The sequence below is a fragment of the Myxocyprinus asiaticus genome, chromosome 6 (genome assembly GCF_019703515.2).
Source record: "Myxocyprinus asiaticus isolate MX2 ecotype Aquarium Trade chromosome 6, UBuf_Myxa_2, whole genome shotgun sequence".
Classification (NCBI taxonomy): Eukaryota; Metazoa; Chordata; class Actinopteri; order Cypriniformes; family Catostomidae; genus Myxocyprinus; species Myxocyprinus asiaticus.
In genome coordinates this window covers 53256199-53280270 of record NC_059349.1, presented here as the reverse complement: position 1 = coordinate 53280270, position 24072 = coordinate 53256199, and the positions used below count along the sequence as shown (strand labels likewise).

At 39.2% G+C, this 24072-nt stretch overlaps 1 protein-coding gene across 1 annotated transcript in view; it reads right to left on the bottom strand.

Moving 5' to 3' along the window:
- Positions 1-24072, bottom strand: part of LOC127442685 (homer protein homolog 3) — a 61556-nt gene that overhangs the window by 13438 nt on the left and 24046 nt on the right. Inside the window, exons 4-6 of the mRNA XM_051700884.1 lie at positions 17923-18054; positions 16410-16517; positions 5925-6058 (exon numbers count right to left, since the gene is read on the bottom strand). Of these exons, the coding sequence (XP_051556844.1) occupies positions 5925-6058; positions 16410-16517; positions 17923-18054 (374 nt within the window). The remainder of the gene's footprint in view (positions 1-5924; positions 6059-16409; positions 16518-17922; positions 18055-24072) is intronic.

Sequence of the window (24072 nt, the reverse complement as noted above, 5' to 3'; positions counted from 1 at the left end):
AGAAGAATTGTTCGGGATACAAAGAAAAACCCACAGGTAACCTCAGGAGAAATACAGCCTGCTCTGGAAAAAGACGGTGTGGTTGTTTCAAGGAGCACAATACGACGATACTTGAACAAATATGAGCTGCATGGTCGAGTTGCCAGAAAGAAGCCTTTACTGCGCCAATGCCACAAAAAAGCCCGGTTACAATATGCCCCACAACACCTTGATACGCCTCACAGCTTCTGGCACACTGTAATTTGGAGTGACGAGACCAAAATCGAGCTTTATGGTCACAACCATAAGCGCTATGTTTGGAGAGGGGTCAACAAGTATTCTGCTCCTTGAAACAACCACACCGTCTTTTTCCAGAGCAGCCTGTATTTCTCCTGAGGTTACCTGTGGGTTTTTCCTTGTATCCCGAACAATTCTTCTGGCAGTTGTGGCTTAAATCTTTCTTGGTCTATCTGACCTTGGCTTGGTATCAAGAGATCCCCGAATTTTCCACTTCTTAATAAGTGATTGAACAGTACTGACTGGCATTTTCAAGGATTTGGATATCTTTTTATATCCTTCTCCATCTTTATAAAGTTCCAATACCTTGTTACGCAGGTCTTTTGACAGTTCTTTTCTGCTCCCCATGGCTCAGTATCTAGCCTGCTCAGTGCATCCACGTGAGAGCCACAAACTCATTGACTATTTATACACAGACACTAATTGCAATTTAAAAAGCCACAGGTGTGGGAAATTAACATTTAATTGCCATTTAAACCTGTGTGTGTCACCTTGTGTGTCTGTAACAAGGCCAAACATTCAAGGGTATGTACACTTTTGATCAGGGCCATTTGGGTGATTTCTGTTATCATTATGATTTAAAAAGGAGCCAAACAACTATGTGATAATAAATGGCTTCATATGATCACTATCCTTAAATAAAAGACAGTGTTTTTGCATGATCAGTCATATTTTCCAAATCAATGCCAAAATTTCACAATTTCTGCCAGGGTATGCAAACGTTTGAGCACAGATGTATATATATATATATTGTATATACACAGTGCCGATAGAAAGTAATCATACCTTGTTAAATTCCTTACCGTTTTTCACATTACACCCTGGAAATGTAAATAAAATCTACCCCTTTCCAGCTGTCACATACCTGGATAATTTCCCCCCACCTGACATCAACTGTAGTGATTTTGATTACTTCAGAATAAAACCGGCTGTTCCATGAGGACTCCATTATTAATAGTGCATGGTAATAATTAAAGAATTCACAATGGGTGGAAAGGTGCTTTCAAAAGGGCTCCAGGATAAAATTGTGGAAAGGCACAGGTTAGGTGAAGGGTAAAAAAAGATTTCAAAGGCTTTAACTATCCCTCTGAGTTCTGTTCAGAGCATTAATATGATGTGGAAAATGAATGGCACCACCGAAACCTTGCCTAGATCGGGCCATCCCTCCAAACAGGATGATTGTGCAAGGAGGATATTGATCAAGGAAGCCATTGAGAAGCCAAGGCAACTTTGAAGGATTTACAAGCCCTTATGGCAGAGATTGATCGGTCTGTGCATGTGACAACAATCTCCCAAGCTTTACACAAAGCAGAAAGATAGAAGCATCTTCTGAAAAAAAGTCACACTAAGTCTCATTTGCACTTTGCGGGGAAAAAAAAAACACTTGTAGGATTCTGATGCCATGAGGCAAAAGGTTTTATTGTCAGATGAGACAAAAATGGAACTTTTTGGACTGAACTTCAAGTGCTATATTTGGAGAAACTTAAACACAGCACAACACCCAGAACATATCATACCTACAGTGAAGCATGGTGGTGGCAACATTATGTTGTGGAGGTATTTCTCTTGGGCAATTGGTCAGGACTGAAGGGAAAATGGGTGCTGCCGTGTACACTCAAATTCTTGAGGAAAATCTGTGGCCCTCTGCTCAACACCTGAATATAGGCAGGTAGTATGGGCTTTCGGCATGACAATGACCCTAAACAACCCGCCAAAAAAACAATGCAGTGGCTTAAGTATAGAAAGATCAAAGTCCTTGAGTGGCCGACCTAAATCTAATAGAATACCTGTGGATGGACTTTAAGAGAGCAGTCCATCTCCGCTCACCCCACAATTTGACTGAACTCAAACAATACTGCAAAAAAGATTGAGCAAACACTACCCAATCTTGGTGTGAAAAGCTAGTAGAGACATATCCAAACAGACTGATCATTAAAGCAAATAGGTAGCTCTACAGAGTATTAAAGCCAGGGGTATGATCACTTGTCATACCCCGTTATCCTAGTTTTTCATCTTTTATACATTTTCAACTTTTTTTTCGTTACTTCAGTGTTGTAAGGCACAATTTGTAAATAATTTTTTTTTTAATGGGTTTTGATTTCAGGCTGTAAGACAAAAAAAGTGACTATTCCAAAGGGGTATGATGATTTTCTATAGACACTGTATATGTATGTATGTCATCTCCTAACAAGGCCACATGTCAAGGTCTGGGTAGATTAGATTGTAAGTGAAAAATCAGTTCTTGTAGTGTGTTGAATGCAGGAGAAAAGGGCAGGAGTAAAGACCTGAGCGACCAAATTGCGCGAGGAAAACAAAGGCAATCCCGTCTGGTCCGAACTGACAGAAGGTCTACTGTGGCACAAGTTACAGAAGATTTTAATGATAGTAACGGTCAGAGTGCTCATGATGACCCCTGTCTGCCTTCGAAAGTGCCTACAAAGGGAATGGAAGCATCGGAAATGGACCTTGGAGCAGTGGAATAAGGTTGCCTGGTCCAATGAGTCCCGTTTTCTTTTACATGGGCGGCCGTGTACATGGGTGACGTTTACCTGGGGAAGTGATGGCACCAGGATGCACTGTGGGAAGACAAGCCAGTGGAGGGAGTGTGATGCTCTGGGCAATGTTTTGCTGGGACACCCTGGGTCCGGCCATTCATGTGGATGTCAATTTGACACATGCCACCTTCTTAAAAATCATTGCAGACCAGGTACACCCCTTCATGGCAATGGTATTCCCTGATGGCAGTGGCCTCTTTCAGCAGGATAATGCACCCTGCCACACTGCACACATTGTTCGGGAATGGTTTGAGGAACATGATAAAGAGTTCAAGGTGTTGCCCTGGCCTCCAAATTATCCAGATCTCAATCCGATTGAGCATCTGTGGGATGTGCTGGACCAACAAGTCCAATCCACGGTGGATCCACCTCGCAACTTACAGGACTTAAAAAAATCTGTTGCTAATGTCTTGGTTCCAGATACCACAGGACACCTTCAGGGATCTTGTAGAGTCCATGCCTCGGTGGATCGGCGCTGTTTTGGTGGCACGCGGTGGACCAACAGTATATTAGGCAGGTGGTCATAATGTTTTGGCTCATCAGATTATATATATAAATACTGTATATATTGTGTTCATCTGATTTACTATTAAATTGCATAATATCATATCAGCTGTCAGCCAGCCTGCTCTTTAAATATTGGCACCGCCAAAGGTCATAGAAAATAGCTGGGAAATATACATCAAAACAATTTTTACAGAAGCTTTACAGAATCATCAAAACAAAGACAATACATAGCACAAGAAACATTATATGAAAAAGAAACTGGTGTCATCATTATCACCATGACAACATAAATACCGTAGTACTGAAATACTTCCAAAGTCAAAGGCCATTTTATGATGGTTTAACATTTTGGACTGACACATACTGTTGCATAAGTTACATATAGTATATGTATTAACAATTAAAGCTTTCAGAATAGCCTCTAATACAGAGTTCTGCACTGTAATTTCACTTGACAGTGGAATATTCTGCACAATTTTGTGCATGAAATGTTTCCAGAAACCAAAAAGATGCAAGGTGGAGAGCCACCCCATGCAAATGTTCTGTTGGAGTTATTTTAACAGGAATTATTCAAACGCTCTACATAGCAATAGTTATAAATGAACCCTGTAATGAAGCTCTGTTATGCAACACAAGAGGAAGAAGGGTGAGAATTAAGAACATGTTGATTCATGCGTGTATGTTTGTGTTTGTGTGCGTGTTTACTCAAGAGATTGTAAAAACAGATCTGTGCTGTAGTCCATTTATTCACTATAATAACACCAGAAATCAGTCAGAGAAGCCACTTTATGGACGGAAAAATAGGGTGTCCTGGGTGGTTGCCTGTGCGTTGCTATGCAATTGCTTTAGTGTTCTGGGTGATTGGCAGGGCATTGCTATGTGGTCGCTAAGGTGTTCTGGGTGGTTGTAAGGGCATAGCTATGCAGTTGATATGGTGTTCATAGTAGTAGCCAGGGTGTTGCTATGTGGTTGCTAGGGTGTTCTGGGTGGTTACTATGGCATTGCTATTTGGTTGCTAGAGTGTTCTGGGTGGTTGCCAAGGAATTGCTATGTGGTCGCTAAGGTGTTATGGGTGGTTGTAAGGGCATTGCTTCCCCAGGTAAACGGCGTACGCGTACATGGCCATCCAAGTGATGTAAAAGAAAATGGGACTCAGTGGACCAGGAGACCTTCTTCCACTGCTACAAGGTCCAGTTCTGACTCTCATGTGTGCATTGTAGGCGCTTTCAACGGTTGACGGAGGCCATCATGGGCACTCTGACTGGTCTGCGGCTACACAGCCCCATACGCAGCAGGGTGCGATGCACTGTGTTGTGATGCATTCCTCACGTAACCATCATTAAAAGTTTCTGTGACTTGTGCCACAGTAGACCTTCTGTCAGTTTGCACCAGACGGGATAGTCTTCGCTGCCCCCGCGCATCGATGAGCCCGTCGCCAGTTTGTGGTTTGTCCCTCTTCTGACCACTGTCGGTAGATACTCACCACTGCTGAATGGGAGCACCCCACAAGCCTTGCCGTTTCAGAGATGCTCTGACCCAGTCGTCTGGCCATAACAATTTGGCCCTTGTCAAAGTCGCTCAGGTCTTTACTCCTGCCCATTTCTCCTGCATTCAACACGTTGACTACGAGAACTGATTGTTTGCTTACTATCTGATCTACCCAGACCCTGACATGTGGCCTTGTTAGGAGATGATCAACATTATTCACTTCACCTGTGAGTGGTCATAATGTTTTGGCTCATCGGTGTAAATCACACACAGTCATACCTGAAATGTAACCTTAAAGCCACCGTTTAAAAAAAAAAAAAAATTATAACAAGTTGCTAAATAACGACTAGAACTACTACAAGCATGTGAGTGAACGTGCCTGACAAAACCTGACAAAATTGTTGTGGTCCTTATCTAGTAACTTGTTAGCAACATACTGTTTTTTTAAAAACACGGCGGCTTCAAACTTCACATTTGGTATATGAATTTGTGTTCAAAGAACAAAACATTCAAGTATCTGCAGGTACCACAGACCTTCTTTATACTCATAAATCCCCAATTGCCATTATAAAAACCCATAGGAAAATCCAGAGGAAACCCATGGCTCGAATATTTTAATTCTCTTATCGGGTTTTTAGACTACAACCTGAACAGCTCTATACAGCCCACCCATAAGTCTCCCTCCATCAAAAATTCAATAAATTCGAAAAGTAATAGCACTACTCCTCTACAAGTTAAAAACCAAGGGTGTAATTTTAAAGAAAAACTCTAAAATTAAGTACCATTATGTACAATAGTAATGGTGATGCTTGCCTTAGCAAACATATTTAGGAATTATGTCCTTAAACACCGATAACACTTTCAAAGATAAACATGATGAATCAAACTGAATTGTAATGTGAATGTAACAACCACTCACAAGGTAAAGTGGCTGGTAAAGTGGCATATTACAGGCCCTTCCAGGCAGTAAAAGAGCCAATTTGGTGTAATAAATGGATGTTACACACATTAGTCTCCAATATGTTTCCACAAATGTGGTCTGTAAAGCAATCATCAAATAATAGAACGTACGAACAGTAGGTGTGGTGACGTTCTTACCCTTCTGAGAGCATCTTTTTAATGCGCTCCTTGTCTGAGGACAGAGTGATATCAGCGCTTTGACTCCTGAAGAGTTTGTCTTCCGGCCCGTTCACACACATCATAGGAGGAGACTGCAGCTCATCAGACAGATCCTACAACACACACACACACACAGAGTTATCAAACACACCCAGACAAACATTTACAGCTCAGCATGTCACTGACTCACACTGGCTGGTTTTAAGAAAAGACTGGCGAAACTAAAACTCTGATGGACTTTAAAACGCTAAAGTCTCCGTATCCATCAAGTCAGGCATATGAGGTGTCATTTGAAAGCTTAGAATCTGAACTTGTCAGAGATAACCATCACTTCTGCATTTATGTTAATTAAAATAACAAAATAAGGCCTCAAATAATTCGCATTGAAAATTAGCGCCCCCTAGAGGTAATGTGGTAGAAATATTTATATGAAAATAAAAGTCCTTCACAAAGTACATATATGGACAAGTCATATATCAAATGAAAGCTCTCATTCTCAGGAATGTGACTGTATAGTTAATTATGCTCCCTTAATACCACAGTTCAAAGTATTTTCAATCGAATCACAAAGTAAAATCTGATTTCTGCAAATCATCAAATACAAACGTTTCTTTTATGCTCCGATAACTGATGCTGTAAGACCCAAGTAGCCAAAAACTTTATATTTGCTTTTACCTTAGGAAGTTTTCTAAAAAAGTAGCCATTTTGTTACTTGTTTGTGAGTTTGCTTGGCTGAATAATTCAATGTTATATCTTAGATGTCCAAAACAAAATATGCCATCCAGAAGAAAATATTGAGAAGCTTGCAAAACAAATCATCAGAAAATATGTTTTTGACTATTGATTATAAAATGTTAAAAAAATCTTCGCAAAGGAGAGGATCTCAGCTTCTCTGAAAAATAAGACCAATTTTCTGCAATTAGTCCACAGTATGTGTGAATGTTGAGCTTTTACATTTGAGTGTGAAAAATTGCGGGCAGCAACCCAAAAATACACCAGAGTATAAGGGGTTAAAACTTTCATAGTAAAAATATGTAAAACATACATCAATGGTGATATCTCTGTAAAAATATGCACTTTTCATTTTCAGTCTTTTTACAACAAAAGGTGAGCCAATTCATTGTAAGGAGACGCAGAACAGGGAAATCTCAGTGGATTTCAAACAAATAGGCCAGTGATTAAGTTAACATAGAACAAGATTCACTGCAGTTGTCACTGTACATTCATGTTTTATCTACACATTTGAAGAACTGCATGTATGAAATATAATTAGTCCTATACTGAAAGCAGAAAACCTCTCTCATGTGTCATAATGACCTGATTTATTTGCTCCCGCAGTGGCAGATAATGCCGCAGGGTTCATTGTGGGAGCCACCCGACTGTGCAGCTCACGGGACACGTAATGTGTGCGTGTTAAAGTATAATAAAGCACAAACCCCTTTTCTGCATCTACAGCGGCTGCTCAGATCTTCAAACCCCCGCTCAATGCCACAGTGGGCCAATGGGACAAAACTATCTGGAATTTGAGGTTTCAAATATTTTGCAGTCTCAGAACTCAGTTTGAAAGCTCATGCGAGGAAATTTGAAACTCACCTGCGAGAACTGACAGCGTCCAGTTTGAAAGCATTGAGGGAGAATGATAAAAGACACAGAAGATAATTCACCTTTACGTGTGTAGATACAGGTACAGTGGATATAAATATTCCACACACCCCTGTTAAAACAGCAGGATTTTGTGATGTAAAAAATGAAACAAAGATAAATCATATCAGACTTTTTGCACCTTTAATGTAAACATTACAACCTATGCAATGCCACTGAAAACCAAAGTGACACATTTCAGAGAAAAAAAATAAAAAACTTAGAATAACTTAACTGCATAAGTGTGCACACCCTTTTATAATTGGGTATGTGGCTGTGTTCAGAATCAACCAATCATCAAGCTCATGTGAAATAGTACACACCTGTCTTCACCTGAAGTGACTCTGATTAACTCCAAATAAATCTCAGCTGTTCTTATAGGATTTTTCTGACATCTTCTTGATTGCATGCTACAACAAGAGCCATGGGCCACAAAGAGCTTACAAAGCATCAACGGGATCTCATTGTTGAAAGGTATCGATCAGGTGAGGGCTACAAAAACATTTCCAAGGCATTAGATAGACCATGGAACACTGTGAAGACAGTCATCAACAAGTGGAGAAAGTATGGCACAACAGTGACATTATCAAGAACAGGACATCCTTCCAAAATGTATGAGAATACAAAGAGAAAACTGGTCAGGGAGGCTGTCAAGAGGCCTACAGCAACATTAAAGGAGCTGCAGCTCTTTCTGGCAAGTACTGGTTGCTCCCTACATGTGACAACTATCTCCCGTATTCTTCATCTGTCTGGGCTATGGGGCAGGGTGGCAAGACGCAAGCCTTTTCTGACAACAAAAAAACATCCAAGCCCAGCAAAAACCTATATACAGTCTCCCAAAGCCATGTGTAAAAATGTGTTATGGTCTGATGAGACCAAGATTGAAGTTTTTGCCCAAAATTGTAAAAGACATGTTTGGTGCAAAAACAACACAGCACATCAGCAAAAGAACACCATACCCACGGTGAAGCATGGTGGTGGCAGCATCATGCTTTGGGGCTGCTTCAGCTGGAACTGGGGTTTTAATGAAGGTGGAGGGAATCATGAATAGCTCCAAGTACCAGTCAATTTTGGCACAGAACCTTCTGGCATCTGCTAGAAAGCTGAAAATGAGGAGATCTTTCACCTTTCAGCATGATAGTGATTCAAAGCACACATCTAAATCAACAAAAGAATGGCTTCAGCAAAAAAAGATGAATGTTTTGGAATGGCCCACCCAGAGCCCAGACCTGAATCCTACAGAAAAACTGTATCTGAAGAGGGCCTTACACAGGAGATGCCCTCGCAATTTGACAGATCTGGAACGTTTTTGCAAAGAAGAGTGGGAAAATCTTCCCAAGTCAAGATGTGCCAAGCTAATAGACTCTTATCCAAACAGACTGAGTGCTGTAATAAAATCAAAGGGTGCTTCAACTAAGTATTAGTTCAGGGATGTGCACACTTATGCAGTTATGTTATTCTAAGTTTTTTATTTTTATTTTGTTTCTCTGAAATGTGTCACTTTGGTTATCAGTGGCATTGCATAGGTTGTAATTTTTACATTAAAGGTGCAAATAGTCTGATAAGATTTCTCTTTGTTTCATTTTTTACATCACAAAAACCTGCTGTTTTAACAGGGGTGTGTGGACTTTTTATATTCACTGTATGTACTGACAGCGCAGGTTTACACAGGTTTTTGCTATGAAAAATCATTGGGAACACTTTACAATACATTTCTATTTATTAAAATAAGTAAATGAATTAGGGATCATGAGATAACAAATATTTTAACACCATTTATTCAATTTAATTAATGTTAATTCATGAAAATAAAATTGTTCATTGTTAGTTCATAATGCATCAACTCACATTAGCATCTACAACTTTTAATTTAAAAAAAATGTACTAGTGCATAATGAAATTAACATTAAATAAGATTAATAAATTCTGCAAACATATTGTTAATTGTTGACTAATGTGGTTACAGTAACTAATGTTAACAAATATGACCTTATTGTAAAGTGTTACCAAATCATTTTGTGTGTGAACCTCAAAAAAACATGTCCAGGACATATTTAATAAATTACCAAAAAAAAAAAAAAAAAGTGATCTCATCTTCATCAAAGTCACAAATATAGACAAACACAATGTGCTTAAGCTAACAACACACATACATTATAATCTTTCATGTCTTTGTTGAACACATCCCATTAAACATTCACAGTGCTGTGGAAAAAGTAAGTGAACCCTTGGATTTAATAACTGGTCGATCATCCTTTGATAGCAATAACCTCAACCAAGCGTTTCCTGTAGCTGCGGATTAGACCTGCACAACGTTCAGAAGGAATTTTGGATCATTCTTCCTTACAGAGCTGCTTCAGCTCAGCCATATTCTTAGGATGTCTGGTGTGAACGTCTCTCTTGAGGTCATTTCACAGAATCTCTATTGGGTTAAGGTCTGGGCTCTGACTGGGACACTCCAAATGGTGAATTTTCTTTTTCTGAAGTCATTCTGTAGTGGATTTACTTTGATGTTTAGGGTCATTGTCCTGCTGCATCGCCCAACTTCTACTCATCTTCAGCTGGCGCACAGCCACCCTGACATTATCCTGTAGGATATCTTGATAAATTTGGGAATTCATTTTTCCCTCCATGGTGGCAAGTGGTCCAGGCCCCGAAGAAGCAAAGCAGCCCCAAATCATGATGCTCCCTCCACCGTACTTCACTGTTGGGATGATGTTTTCATGTTGGTATGTGGTGCCCTTTTTACAGCATATGTAGTGCTGTGTGTTCTTCCTAAATAATTCAAACTTAGTTCATCAGTCCACAAAACATTTTCTCAGTAGTGTTGTGGAATGTCAAGGTGGTCTTTGGCAAACTTCCGGCATGCAGCAATGTTTTTATATGAAAGTAGCGTCTTCCTTCATGGGGTCCTGCCATGAACACCATGCCTGTTTAATGTTTTCTGTATAGTAGACTCATGAACAGAGATGTTAACCAGTTGCAATGATTCCTTCAAGTCTTTATCTGTCACTCTTGGGTTCTTTTTTATCTCATTGATCATTCTGCGGTGTTCCCTTTGAGTCATCTTGGCTGGACGGCCACTTCTAGTGAGAGTAGCCACAGTACTAAATCGTCTCCATTTATAGACAGTTTGTCTAATTGTGGACGGATGAATATCTAAGCTCTTCGAGATAACTTGGTAACCCTTTCCAGCTTTATGAAAGCAACAATTTTTGATCGTAGGTCTTCTGAGATCTTTTTTGCAAGACATGGTCCACATCAGCAGATGCTTCTTGTGAATTGCAAACTCAAAATGTTTGAGTGCTTTTTATAAGTCAAAGTAGCTCTAACCCACACCTCCGAACTAGTTTCATTAATTGGATGCCAGGTTTGCCAACTCCTGACTCTAATTATTTTTGTTGACGTCATTAGCCTACGGGTTCACATACTTTTCCAACCTACACTGTGAATTTTTGAATGATGCATTCAATATGTGCAAGAACAATACAATAATGTGTTTGTTATTAGTTAAATCAGATTGTGTTTGTAACTTAGATGAAGATCAAACCAGATTTTAATTCCACAGGTTAACATACTTTTTCTTGCCACTGTATGTTATATATATATATATATATATATATATATATATATATATATATATATATATATATATATATATATATTAATGTCACAATTCTGAAGCCTCTAATTGTCCAAAAATAGGCTTTATTTTATTAATGTAATTTCACTTTCTTTTCATTTTGGGGGTAGAACCTGGAAATGTTCTTGACAGTTTTCGTGAGATTCTCCCTTAAAGACGTATAAAATAAATAAATAAATAAATAAATTACAAAAATTCAGCTAATGAAATATACAGCTGAGTGTAACTACAAAATTTTACATTTACTATAGAAATGTCTGATTTTTCTGTGACTTTTAAAGATTTCATTCATTCCCATGACATTTCCAAGCATGCAAATCACAATTTTTAAATGCCCTGACCATGGGAACCCTGTATATGTGAAATAACGAAACCAAGCCAAACCATATTGTGTAAAAAATGTGTGAAATTTTGTCCTCAAAGGTAAGAGGTGTTTGTCACTGTAGCCAAGCACTGTGATTGGTTAATCATACTTCAACAGCCTGTTGACCTGAAACTACGAACAGCTTGACATGGTATAAAAGATGGATGCTGCTGGAGAGAAAGAGAGAGAGAGAGAGAGAGAGAACAGGACAGCAGCAGATAATTATATCTCTGTCCTAGTTCTCCCTAACTTCCCAGTGCGACGAGTGACCCAGCTCATTCCATCCCTCTCTCTCTTTTTTTTCTCTCTTCTGAGATGGCTCTTGGATTACAGTTACCCTTTATTTACCACAGCACCTGAGGAGGAAAGATTTGTGAGATGCAGAATAGAAGCACAGCTAGGTTCATTTTCCGAAAAAAATGTGGCTTTATTTTCAAAGAAAATATGAGTGGTCTTTGCATGTGAAAAACTCACTGCCACAGTGCTAGGGTGTTCTGGGTGTTTTCTAGGGCATTGCTATGTGGTTGCTAAGGTGTTCTGGGTGGTTTCTAGGCCGCTGCTATGCTGTTGTTGGGTGTTGTGGGTGGCTTCCAGGGCATTTCTATGGGGTTGCTAAGGAGTCCTGGGTGGTTGCAAGGCAATTGCTATGCAGTTGTTAGGGTGTTCTGGAAGGTTGCCAGAGTGTGGCTATGCAGTTGCTAAGGTGTTCTGGATGGTTGATTACCCATTGCTTGGGGAAAGGGGTTGATTAGGGTGTTGTGGGTGGTTGCTAGGCCATTGCTATGCAGTTGTGAAGGTGTTCTAGATGGTTGCTACGCCATTGTTATGCGGTTGCTAAGGTGTTCTGGGTGGTTACCAGGGTGTTAACATGAGGTTGCTAAGGTGTTCTGAATGGTTGCTATGCCATTGGTTGGGGGTTGATTAGGGTGATGCTAGTTACCAGGGCATAGATATGTGGTTGTTAAGGTGTTCTGAGTGGTTGCTAGGCCATTGCTATGCAGTTGCTAGGGTGTTCTAGATGGTTGCTTGGCCATTGATATGCGATTGCTAAGGTGTTCTGTGTGGTTGCCAGGGTGTTCATGCTGTTGGTTGGGGGTTGATTAGGGTGATGTTGGTTGCCAGGGAATTGATATGAGATTGTTAGGGTGTTCTGGGTGGGTGCTAGGTTGTTGCTATGTGGTTGCTAGGGTGATGTGGGTGGTTGTCAGGGCATTTCTATGGGGTTGCTAAGGTGTCAAGGGTGGTTGCTATGCCATCGATATGCGGTTGCTAAGGTGTTCTGAATGATTGTAAGAGTGTTGCTATGTGCATGCTAGGGTTTTCTGGGTGGTAGCTAGGCCACTGCTATGCAGTTGCTAAGGTGTTCTGAATGGTTGCAAGGCCGTTACTATGCAGATGCTAGGGTTTTCTGCGTGGTTGCCAGGGCATTGATATGTGGTTGCTAAGGTGTTCTAGGTGGTTGCCAGGGTGTCAATGCTGCTGATTGGGGGTTGATTAGGGTGATGGTGGTTGCCAGGGCATTTATATGAGGTTGTTAAGGTGTTCTGGGTGGTTGCTAGGCCGTTGCTATGTGTTTGCTAAGGTGATGTGGGTGGCTGCCAGGGCATGTGTGTTGCAGCTAGCAATCCAAAACTTATATCTCAAATAATGTACATCAGTGTCAGAAATTAACTTGTCTATTAAGGGGCAATATATGCCCTCCTGGAATTGATTTTCAGGGGCAATTTTTCTATCTTTATAACTATTTACTAACCATGTAAAATGACTCGTGTCATCCTTTTGTCAAATACTTAAATTCAATCAATAAATCAAATTTGAATAATAACATACTTGTCTTACATACATACATTCTTGTACTGAAAAACAAGACGATAAAGTTTGTAGACAAACTTTGAGGTTGGCTTGAAAAAGCCTTGTCTGAAAGTTTATACTAGTTTTGAAAGTTTAAACGTATTAAAAGTCTGAAGTTGCAGTAAACAGGTGTTGCTAGCATGTTTTAGCCTGTTGTTAGCATGTTTTAGCACTTAGCTAGTCATTGCTAACATGTTTTAGTATGTTTTAGCACTTAACTAGGCATTGCTAACGTTTTAGCATGTTTAGCACTTAACTAGGCATTGCTAACGTTTTAGCATGTTTAGCACTTAGCTAGGCATTGATAACATGTTTTAGCATTTAGCTAGGCATTGCTAACATGTTTTAGCATGTTTTAGCACTTAGCTAGGCATTGCTATCTTGTTTTAACATGTTTAGCACTTAGCTAGGCATAGCTAACATGTTTTAGCATTTAGCTAGGCATTGCTAACATGTTTTAGCATGTATTAGCACTAAGCTAGGCATTTATAACAAGTTGTTAGCATTTTGCTAAGATGTTTAAGCACTTAGCATTGACTAAATGTTGTAGTGCTTGGAATTGGCACTGATTTCCCAATTAAATTAAATTAAATTACATTCCAATTTTATTCAAGGGGTGATATCAGCTAAAGTGGGCTGTTTGATTGGCAGGCGGCATATGCTGAACACGTGCGTGTGTTCCGAAAACGCTTGCGCTAATGCGCACATGAACGGTCAAATGCATTTCAAAATTCCGTCAAAATGCCCGTCTTGGTGAGGTATTCATGTAAACACAGAGAGTGATGTCTAAAGTGAACGTAAATAGTGGAGAAAAAAGCGGATTTGTATTAAAATGTCGGACTTGTAAGTATAATATGTAGGCTAATAGACCTGCTGCTGTCTAGTGTGTCATTATAATAATAGGACATAGGTTGGGCATCGATCGTAATTTTAGGAGACATTCAACAGAAACTTTGACATGTTACTTGAGCATGTGTAAATTAAATGTCTTTCGGACAAGTAACTTTTTTTACACGGACAAGTGAATGACCAATTTACTTGTCCGGAGGACAAGCACATGACAATGCTTAATGTGGAGCCCTGGTCATGTCATTTTGTTTTAAAATGAAATTAATTGTACATTGATTCATTGGCATGTTAAGTTTGAAATATTCTGGTCCATTTACCCTGATAAAGCTGCCCATTTTACATGATAATGGTGTGGTTTTCATTTTGGGTGAGTTCTGACAAATTCATTGCTGTTGAACAAAAACATATATATAATTGTAGATACACATAATGTATATAGAATTATAAAGGAGACCTGAAATAACTAAAAGAAACAATTCGATTTTATGCCAACTTAATTTGATAGGTTTTTAGATGGTTAACCAAAAAGTGGCCCATTTTAGCTGACTTCACCCCTATATCGATTCATTTGGGAACATTTGGGTTTCAGTAACAATGTCAAAAGGCATACAGTATCAATAATTACAATATTGTCTGATCTAAACACTGAATAACTTGCATCGGGACTGAAACACATTCCAGGTTCACTTTTTTCTCATTTGCGTATTTTCAAATATGTTTAGCTATTAAGTTAACACACAAAACTAATGTAACTCAACAATACTGCTGTAGGACAAGTTACACATTAAACGTTTTCTACTTAGGGTAAGGGATATGAACAAACCTTTAACCTTAAGTATGATCAATAGTAATAGTGATGCTCACTTTAGCAAACAGCACAAATCCTCATGACATCATGTGTTCCACTGGGGTTCCTCAAGGATCAGTGTTTGGACCCCTCCTCTTCTTGATGTATACATCATCACTCGGACCGGTCATTGAGGCACATGGCTTTTCCTACCACTGCTATGCAGATGATATGCAGCTCTACCTGTCATTCCAGCCTGTTGACCATATGGTCTCAGCTCATATCTTTGCCTGCCTCTAAGACATTTCGGCCTGGATGAAGAAACGACACCTTCAGCTCAACCTTGCCAAGACAGAGCTCCTTGTGATCCCAGCCAACCCATCTGTTGACCACAACCTCACTTTCCATCTTGGTTCAACTACACTTACACCAACCAGAACAGTCCGGAACCTGGGAGTGGTGGTAGATGACCAGCTTAATTTCACTGCACACATCTCATCAACCGCACGGTCTAGTAGATTCACGCTTTACAACATCAGGAAAATCATCCCTTTCCTGCCTGAATATGCTACACAGCTCCTGATCCAAGCTTTGGTCATTTCAAGACTGGACTACTGTAATGCTCTGTTGGCTGGCCTTCCAACTAACACAATTAATCCACTGCAGATGGTCCAGAATGCAGCAGCACGTCTGGTCTTCAATCAACCAAAAAGGGCTCATGTCACCCCACTCTTGATTTCATTCCACTGGCTACCTGTAGCTGCCCGCATCAAATTCAAGGCTTTGACTCTGGCCTTCAGGACAGCCAATGGAACTGCACCCTCTTACTTCAATTCACTTCTTCAGGTCTATGTTCCAACTCGCTCTCTGCGGTCTGTGAACAAGCGATGATTGATGGTCCCCATCACAAAGAGGCTCAAAGTCTATTTCACGATTCTTCACTTTCTCTGGTCCTCTGTGGTGGAATGAACTTCCAACCTTCACACGATCTGCGGTTACCTTCTCAACATTCAAGAACCAGCTGAAAACACATCTGTTCTGCGAGCACTTAACCAACCCACACTAATTGCACTTTCTACTGTACTTAACCTGCACTGCGCAAAAAAAAAAAATACTTTCTTCTGTGCTAGCATCTTAACTACTCCAGCCACTGTGAGAACTTGGCAGTCTTGTACTGTAGATGTTGTCAAACTTTGTATGACAGATTGCTTGCTATGCGTCTCATTTGTAAGTTGCTTTGGATAAAAGCGTCTGCTAAATGTAAATGTAAAATCTGTCAATTTGATGCATATTGCATGCAAAATTGTGAGTGTTGATATGATGGCACACCTGTGGAGCTGCGATACTGAGAGCTGCATTGCTCAACTCCATCTTATCCTGCGACTTCTCTCTGGCCAGACGTGTAGCTTCCTTTACCTCCTTAAAATGCTCAGCAAACTACAAAAAAATAAAAAATAAATACATAACACTTGTAATGCATTACAATCAAATTGCAAGTCACACTAATGCAAGCACATTTGTGTACATGTTATTTATGTTAAAGCCAATAAACATTTTCTTTCTCAAATGTTGTTTATTAATATTAACTTTATTAGCCTTCAAATAATAGTTCATCCGATAATTAAATTGTCATATTTACTCATGTTGCTCCAAACCTGTATGACTCTATTTCTTAGTGGAACACAAAAGATGTTGCTACAGTGACCATATACAGTAAATCCACCATTAAAGTTACATAAAAGTAGTCCATACAACTCATGCGCTATATTCCAAGTCTTCAAAAGGCATTTGATATCATCCTATAAAGGAACAAATTAAATTTAAGTCATTACGGAGTGAAAATCTTCCCCTCAAATCTCATTCGTGTTCATGCATGTAAATAATGGGAGTTGCGTCACATTTGGTGGGAGTTGCGTCACATTTGGTGTCGATGCCATACACAATTGGTTCTCATGTGTGTCGTAACCAAGTGTGATGAGCCAAGTTTTTAATATTAGTAAGGTTTTCACCATATAATAAATCACCATTCACTTTCTTTGTTTGGAAAATAAGAGCTTGGACATTCTGCCTGATATCCCCTTTTGTGTTCCACTGAAGAAAGAAAGTCATACAGGTTTGGAACAACAGTAGTGTGAGTAAATAATGACAGAATTGGCATTGTTGGGTGAACTATCCCTTTAAGAGGGGCAAACATGAATGTAGAGCTGTTCAGTCGTGACATCAATATATAGGCAATCCTGGAAGGCTTATTCACCATGAGTTCCCTCAGGAATTTCCAGTAGGTTTTTAGAATAGGGAATTTACGTCTAAAACAAGATCTGTGGTGAAAATTATTTAAGAATACTTTCACGTTTTGTTCTAGAACATAAATTACACACAGTCATACCTCAATCCTGGATTTTGAAGCTGTTGCGTCTTTTAAAAATGTATGTTGCTAACCCGTCACTACATAAGGACTACAAAATTCGTCCATTTCCTAAAGCATGTAGCTCACATGCTGATGGTAGTTGTAGTCCTTAATTAGCATTATGCTAGCAAAATGCATTTTTTATAAACACAGCAGCTTCAAAGTTAACAGTTGAGGTATGACCATGTGTAATTCATGTTTTAGAATAAAATGAGAAAGTCTCCAAGTCATTTTAACCACAGACCTTATTTTACTCACTCTGAATCTGCTATTATATAAACCCATAGCACATTCCTGAGGGAACCAATGGCTCAAAAATGCTAATTGTCTTCTGTGTTTTTGGACTACAACCTAACAAGCTCTATTGTGTGGTGTTAAACTGTTAGTGGGTAAAAATGTTTATTAAAGCAAAGATTATTGTCCTGATGTCAACACCTGGTGCAGTTGCTGCTCTGTGGCGAATCCGAGGCCATAAACAGTGTTTGCTCTGCTGTCTGCCCATTGACCAAACTTCTGAGACGTCTTCGTGAATGTCATGTTGGGTGTGATAGTGCTGTTAATGATGGCCTGAAGAGAGTCACAATCACACAAAATTGTCAGAAAATTCTGCTTAAAAGTTTTTTTTTTTCAGGTTTAAAACAAACTAAGCTCTATATACAGCATCTGTGGAATTCTATTGATAACAACTGGTCGATGATGATTTTGTCAACAAAAGTTATAAATCATTTACAGGAATGTGCTTACAATGGAAGTCTACAGAGCAAGGCATTACCAAGAAAAATGTTAAAATACACACCGAGTGTGTTTACATGTACACTAATCCACTGCTAACTATAAAAATAGTTTCTCTCATTCAAAAAAATCCAACAACGCAAGAAAACCACGTTTACATGAGATTTTAAATCATCTGGTTATTCTCTAGTAAACAGTCATGGGCAAAATAAGCCGGCAAAAAAAAAAAAAAAAGGTGTTTACATGCAACTCAAAATCGGGGTAATGGACAAAAATCTACATGTGCCGATCATTTTTGCATATAATCTTTTATGACCTTAACACGATAAAGTAACGCTTTTTAAGGCATTTACACGACCACACACGTTGTTGGTATAATGCAAACACACTGTTTCAAAAATATTGCCACAAGAATTAAACATGTACATATGAGAATCACACTAATCTTGTCTGTGCACGTTATGTCATGACCATGCAATGCTGGTAAACCCGATAACTTTCACACAATACGCACAAGGAAACCAGAAAGGGACTGTTTACATAGAGAAAACTCATAACAGAAGTTAATTTGCCTAGAAAAGTAGTCCCAATGCTAAAATTACAATTTAGACACCATTTGAGGTGCACACTTCTGCTTTTCAACTCTTCAGAACGCTGTCTCCACAGACATTCATTAAAAGTGCATTAGTGTAAACATGATTTCTTTTTATTTTAACAGACGGTCCATATTATTTTCTGTGGTAATCAACAACAAGCTATATAAATATTAACAAAGGCGTTCCATGTGTAGCTTTAAAAAGAACATCAGTGATAAAGATGGTAAAGGAAGTAATCTTTCCGGTTAGCAGTCTGGCTGGAGTCTCTTATGACACCTGAGAGAGACTAAAAGATCAAATCTAATAATCGTAAGAGAAGATCTTTAGTAATCATGTCAGGTGTCAGACGGTTTATGTGCAAAGCTTTATGTATGGTCAGGACCTTAAAAACGTCTTAAACCGTAAAAGCATAACAAACCACCAAAACTGTCAAAATATGCAATCTTATCAAAAATAAGACACCCAAAAATGCTAAATAATACTGGATCATAAAAATGGCTGCAAATCATTACAGGTAAAGCATGATGTATTCTTCAACTATTAATTTTTTTAATGACTGAATCTCACGACACTCTGCAATGACCTGAATTGATTACAAATCTCTATAGATGTATCAAATATTCATGAAAATGTATGATTTTTAAATTAAAACAGGAATGACTTCCAACAGATATACACTATGATATATGAATGACAAAATGTGCAATCCAAAGACTTTAATGCTCATAACTGGCACCCAAAAAAGAGGGTTAAACACACTAGGCTGATTTGAGACTTTAGCAAATGGTCAACCTAGATTTTAGGGGCATTTCATGCATAGTATTGCAGGAAAAATCAAATGCCTAAAGCAGCTTATCTAATCAGCCAATTGTGTGGCAGCAGTGCAGTGCATTGCATAAAATCATGCATATACGGGTCAGGAGCTTCAGTTAATGTTCACATCAACCATCAGAATGGGGAAAAATGTGATCTCAGTGATTTGGACCATGGCATGGCATTGTTGTGGCTGATCGGTGTGTATACTGTATATATACATCCATATATTTCATGCAAATTTAAAGTTGTTGTAAAATAGCCAATAAACACACACACACACACACACCTGTGATCGCACTAGTTTTTATGCATTAGACTTTTTGTGAATTTTCAGTAATTATTATGTAAAATAAGTACATTTTAGCTAATGTTATATAGTATAGCATTAAATCTGCCACTGTGATTTCTACATATTGGCAATTGGAATCAGCCATTAAAAAACTCATATCGACAATAAACGATAAATCATTAAATTACAGGTGCATCTCAATAAATTAGAATGTCGTGGAAAAGTTCATTTATTTCAGTAATTCAACTCAAATTGTGAAACTCGTGTATTAAATAAATTCAATGCACACAGACTGAAGTAGTTTAAGTCTTTGGTTCTTTTAATTGTGATGATTTTGACTCACATTTAACAAAAACCCACCAATTCATTATCTCAACAAATTAGAATACATCATAAGACCAATAAAAAAAAACATTTTTAGTGAATTGTTGGCCTTCTGGAAAGTATGTTCATTTACTGTATATGCATTCAGTACTTGGTAGGGGCTCCTTTTGCTTTAATTACTGCCTCAATTCGGCGTGGCATGGAGGTGTTCAGTTTGTGGCACTGCTGAGGTGGTATGGAAGCCCAGGTTTCTTTGACAGTGGCCTTCAGCTCATCTGCATTTTTTGGTCTCTTGTTTCTCATTTTCCTCTTGACAATACCCCATAGATTCTCTATGGGGTTCAGGTCTGGTGAGTTTGCTGGCCAGTCAAGCACACCAACACCATGGTCATTTAACCAACTTTTGGTGCTTTTGGCAGTGTGGGCAGGTGCCAAATCCTGCTGGAAAATGAAATCAGCATCTTTAAAAAGCTGGTCAGCAGAAGGAAGCATGAAGTGCTCCAAAATTTCTTGGTAAACGGGTGCAGTGACTTTGGTTTTCAAAAAACACAATGGACCAACACCAGCAGATGACATTGCACCTCAAATCATCACAGACTGTGGAAACTTAACACTGGACTTCAAGCAACTTGGGCTATGAGCTTCTCCACCCTTCCTCCAGACTCTAGGACCTTGGTTTCCAAATGAAATACAAAACTTGCTCTCATCTGAAAAGAGGACTTTGGACCACTGGGCAACAGTCCAGTTCTTCTTCTCCTTAGCCCAGGTAAGACGCCTCTGACGTTGTCTGTGGTTCAGGAGTGGCTTAACAAGAGGAATACGACAACTGTAGCCAAATTCCTTGACACGTCTGTGTGTGGTGGCTCTTGATGCCTTGACTCCAGCCTCAGTCCATTCCTTGTGAAGTTCACCCAAATTCTTGAATCAATTTTGCTTGACAATCCTCATAAGGCTGCGGTTCTCTCGGTTGGTTGTGCATCTTTTTCTTCCACACTTTTTCCTTCCACTCAACTTTCTGTTAACATGCTTGGATACAGCACTCTGTGAACAGCCAGCTTCTTTGGCAATGAATGTTTGTGGCTTACCCTCCTTGTGAAGGGTGTCAATGATTGTCTTCTGGACAACTGTCAGATCAGCAGTCTTCCCCATGATTGTGTAGCCTAGTGAACCAAACTGAGAGACCATTTTGAAGGCTCAGGAAACCTTTGCAGGTGTTTTGAGTTGATTAGGTGATTGGCATGTCACCATATTCTAATTTTTTGAGATAGTGAATTGGTGGGTTTTTGTTAAATGTGAGCCAAAATCATCACAATTAAAAGAACCAAAGACTTAAACTACTTCAGTCTGTGTGCATTGAATTTATTTAATACACGAGTTTCACAATTTGAGTTGAATTACTGAAATAAATGAACTTTTCCACGACATTCTAATTTATTGAGATGCACCTGTATATATTAAAGGGCAGTCTACAGTTTTAACTATATTACTGTAATGTAAATATTTCTTGAACATTGGTGTTTAAAATTGCGGATGCTGGCATTTTAAAGAGCAATATTCCACTGAAGGACTGTGTATTACGGTGATTTTACCAGAGTTAAGGAATTTTATTGAGTTAACACTGCCTCGCATGGCTTAAAGCTTTTTTCTCTCATTCTCTCTTTAATGACCCTGTTCCTCCCGACAGGAGGAGTCATGTGACTGCAGATTACCACGGTGACCGCCTGAATAATGGCCGTACAGGACTCGTGACCAATGTGGGTCAGATGAGAGGTGTTGGATCAAGCAGAGACACTCTAGTAATCCATCTACAACTGAGATGAAGCGGCTGTGAGAACAACAGCGAGAAGGACGACCCCCCACAACTGCTTCCATTCATGAGTTTAATAATCATGCAGTCATGACAGATTACATGAACAACGTATCATGCAGCATTTGTGTATATTTCAGAGAGGTGAATTGAAATACAAACAGCATTTTGCACAAACAAGGTGCGTTTGCAACAAAAAACAGTTCCTAATCTTCAATCTGCATGCATATTCGGTTTTTAACTACACCAAAAAAATTATGTTAATGGAATTTTTTTCCGGGGACAAATATGTACTATGATGACATTATAATACAGTTTGTGCCAACAGTCATGGCCGGGTCTATTGTTAAGGCTCATTGAGAAACAAGAGAGAGAGTTTCTGCCTCTGATAAAGACTCAAAGACTCAAATAACGCAGCAAACATTTTCAGGACACAGTCGTAAACAAAGATGCATTCATGGACTGATATTAAAAAAAGTCAACAATCGCTGGCATATTTTAATGTCTGTTCATTCATTAAATCAATGTTCTCAGGCACACCACGTGTTCTTTTGACATGCTATCATATTAAGGTGGGGGTAAGATGAGCCAGTTTTCCTTTCTATAACAAGGGGCCACAGAAATATGACTTTTAATAAAAGTGGTCCAACTTGCCCCAACCTGCATGTAATATTTTTGATCGGGATAAAATCGCTTTTACACACAAGTCATGTAGAAACTTCAGTTTGACATTCAGAAAACTTCCTGATTTCATCTATTTTTGTGTATTTTACATACTAAATGGTTTTAGATCCTCAAACAAGATAACATAAAACAAAGGTAGCCTGAGTAAACACAAAATACAGTTTTCAAATTTATATATTTTTTTATTGAAGCAAAAAAGTTATCCAACACCTATATCACCCATGTGAAAAACTATCTGCCCCCTTAAACTTTATATCTGGTTGTGCCACCTTTAGCAGAAACAACTGCAATCAAACGCTTCCGATAACTGGAGATCAGTCTTTCTCAATGCTGTGGTGAAATTTTGGCCCACTCTTCTTTGCAGAAACTGCTTTAGTTCAGCCACACTGGAGGGTTTTCGAGCATGAACTGCTTGTTTAAAGTCCTGCCACAGCATCTCAGTCGGGTTCAAGTCAGGACTTTGACTAGGCCACTCCAAAACTTTAATTTTGCTTCTTTTGAGCCATTCAGAGGTGGACTTACTCCTGTGCTTTGGATCATTATCTTGCTGCATAATCCAGTTGCACTTGAGCTTCAACTCATGGAGTGATGATCGGACGTTCTCCTTTAGGATTTTCTGGTAGAGAGCAGAATTCATGTTTCCCTCAATTACTGCAAGTCGCCCTGAAGCAGCAAAGCTTCCCAACCCCATCACACTATCACCACCATGCTTGACCGTAGGTATGATGTTCTTTTTGTGGAATTCAGTGTTTGATTTCCAAACAGTCCCACTTTCGACTCATCAGTCCACAGGACATTCTCCCAAAAGCTTTGAGGATCATCAAGGTGTTTTGGAAATATTCAGATGAAATCATCCATGGACGGCATTTTTGTCCAGTGTCTTTCTGATAGTGGAGTCATGAACAGTGATCTTTAGTGATGCGAGAGAGGCCTGATGTTGTCCTTGGCTTTTTAGTGACTTCCTGGATGAGTTGTCGCTGTGCTCTTGGAGGAATTTTGGAAGGACGGCCACTTCTGGGAAGGTTCACTACTGTGCCAAGTTTTCTCCATTTGGAGATAATGGCTCTCACTGTGGTTCTTTTTGGTTCTTTGTGACCCTTCCCAGACTGATGTATTTCAATCACTCTTTCCTCATTTCTGGAATTTCTTTCGACCTTGGCATAGTGCGCTACTGGGTGAGACCTTTTAGCCAACTTCATGCTGCTGAAAAAGTTGTATTTATGTGTTGATTTGATTGAACAGGGCTGGCAGTAATCAGGTCTGGGTGTGTCTAATCCAGCTGAACCCCACAAAGAATGCAGTTTCATAGATTTGGGGATTTAATAACTAAGAGCAAA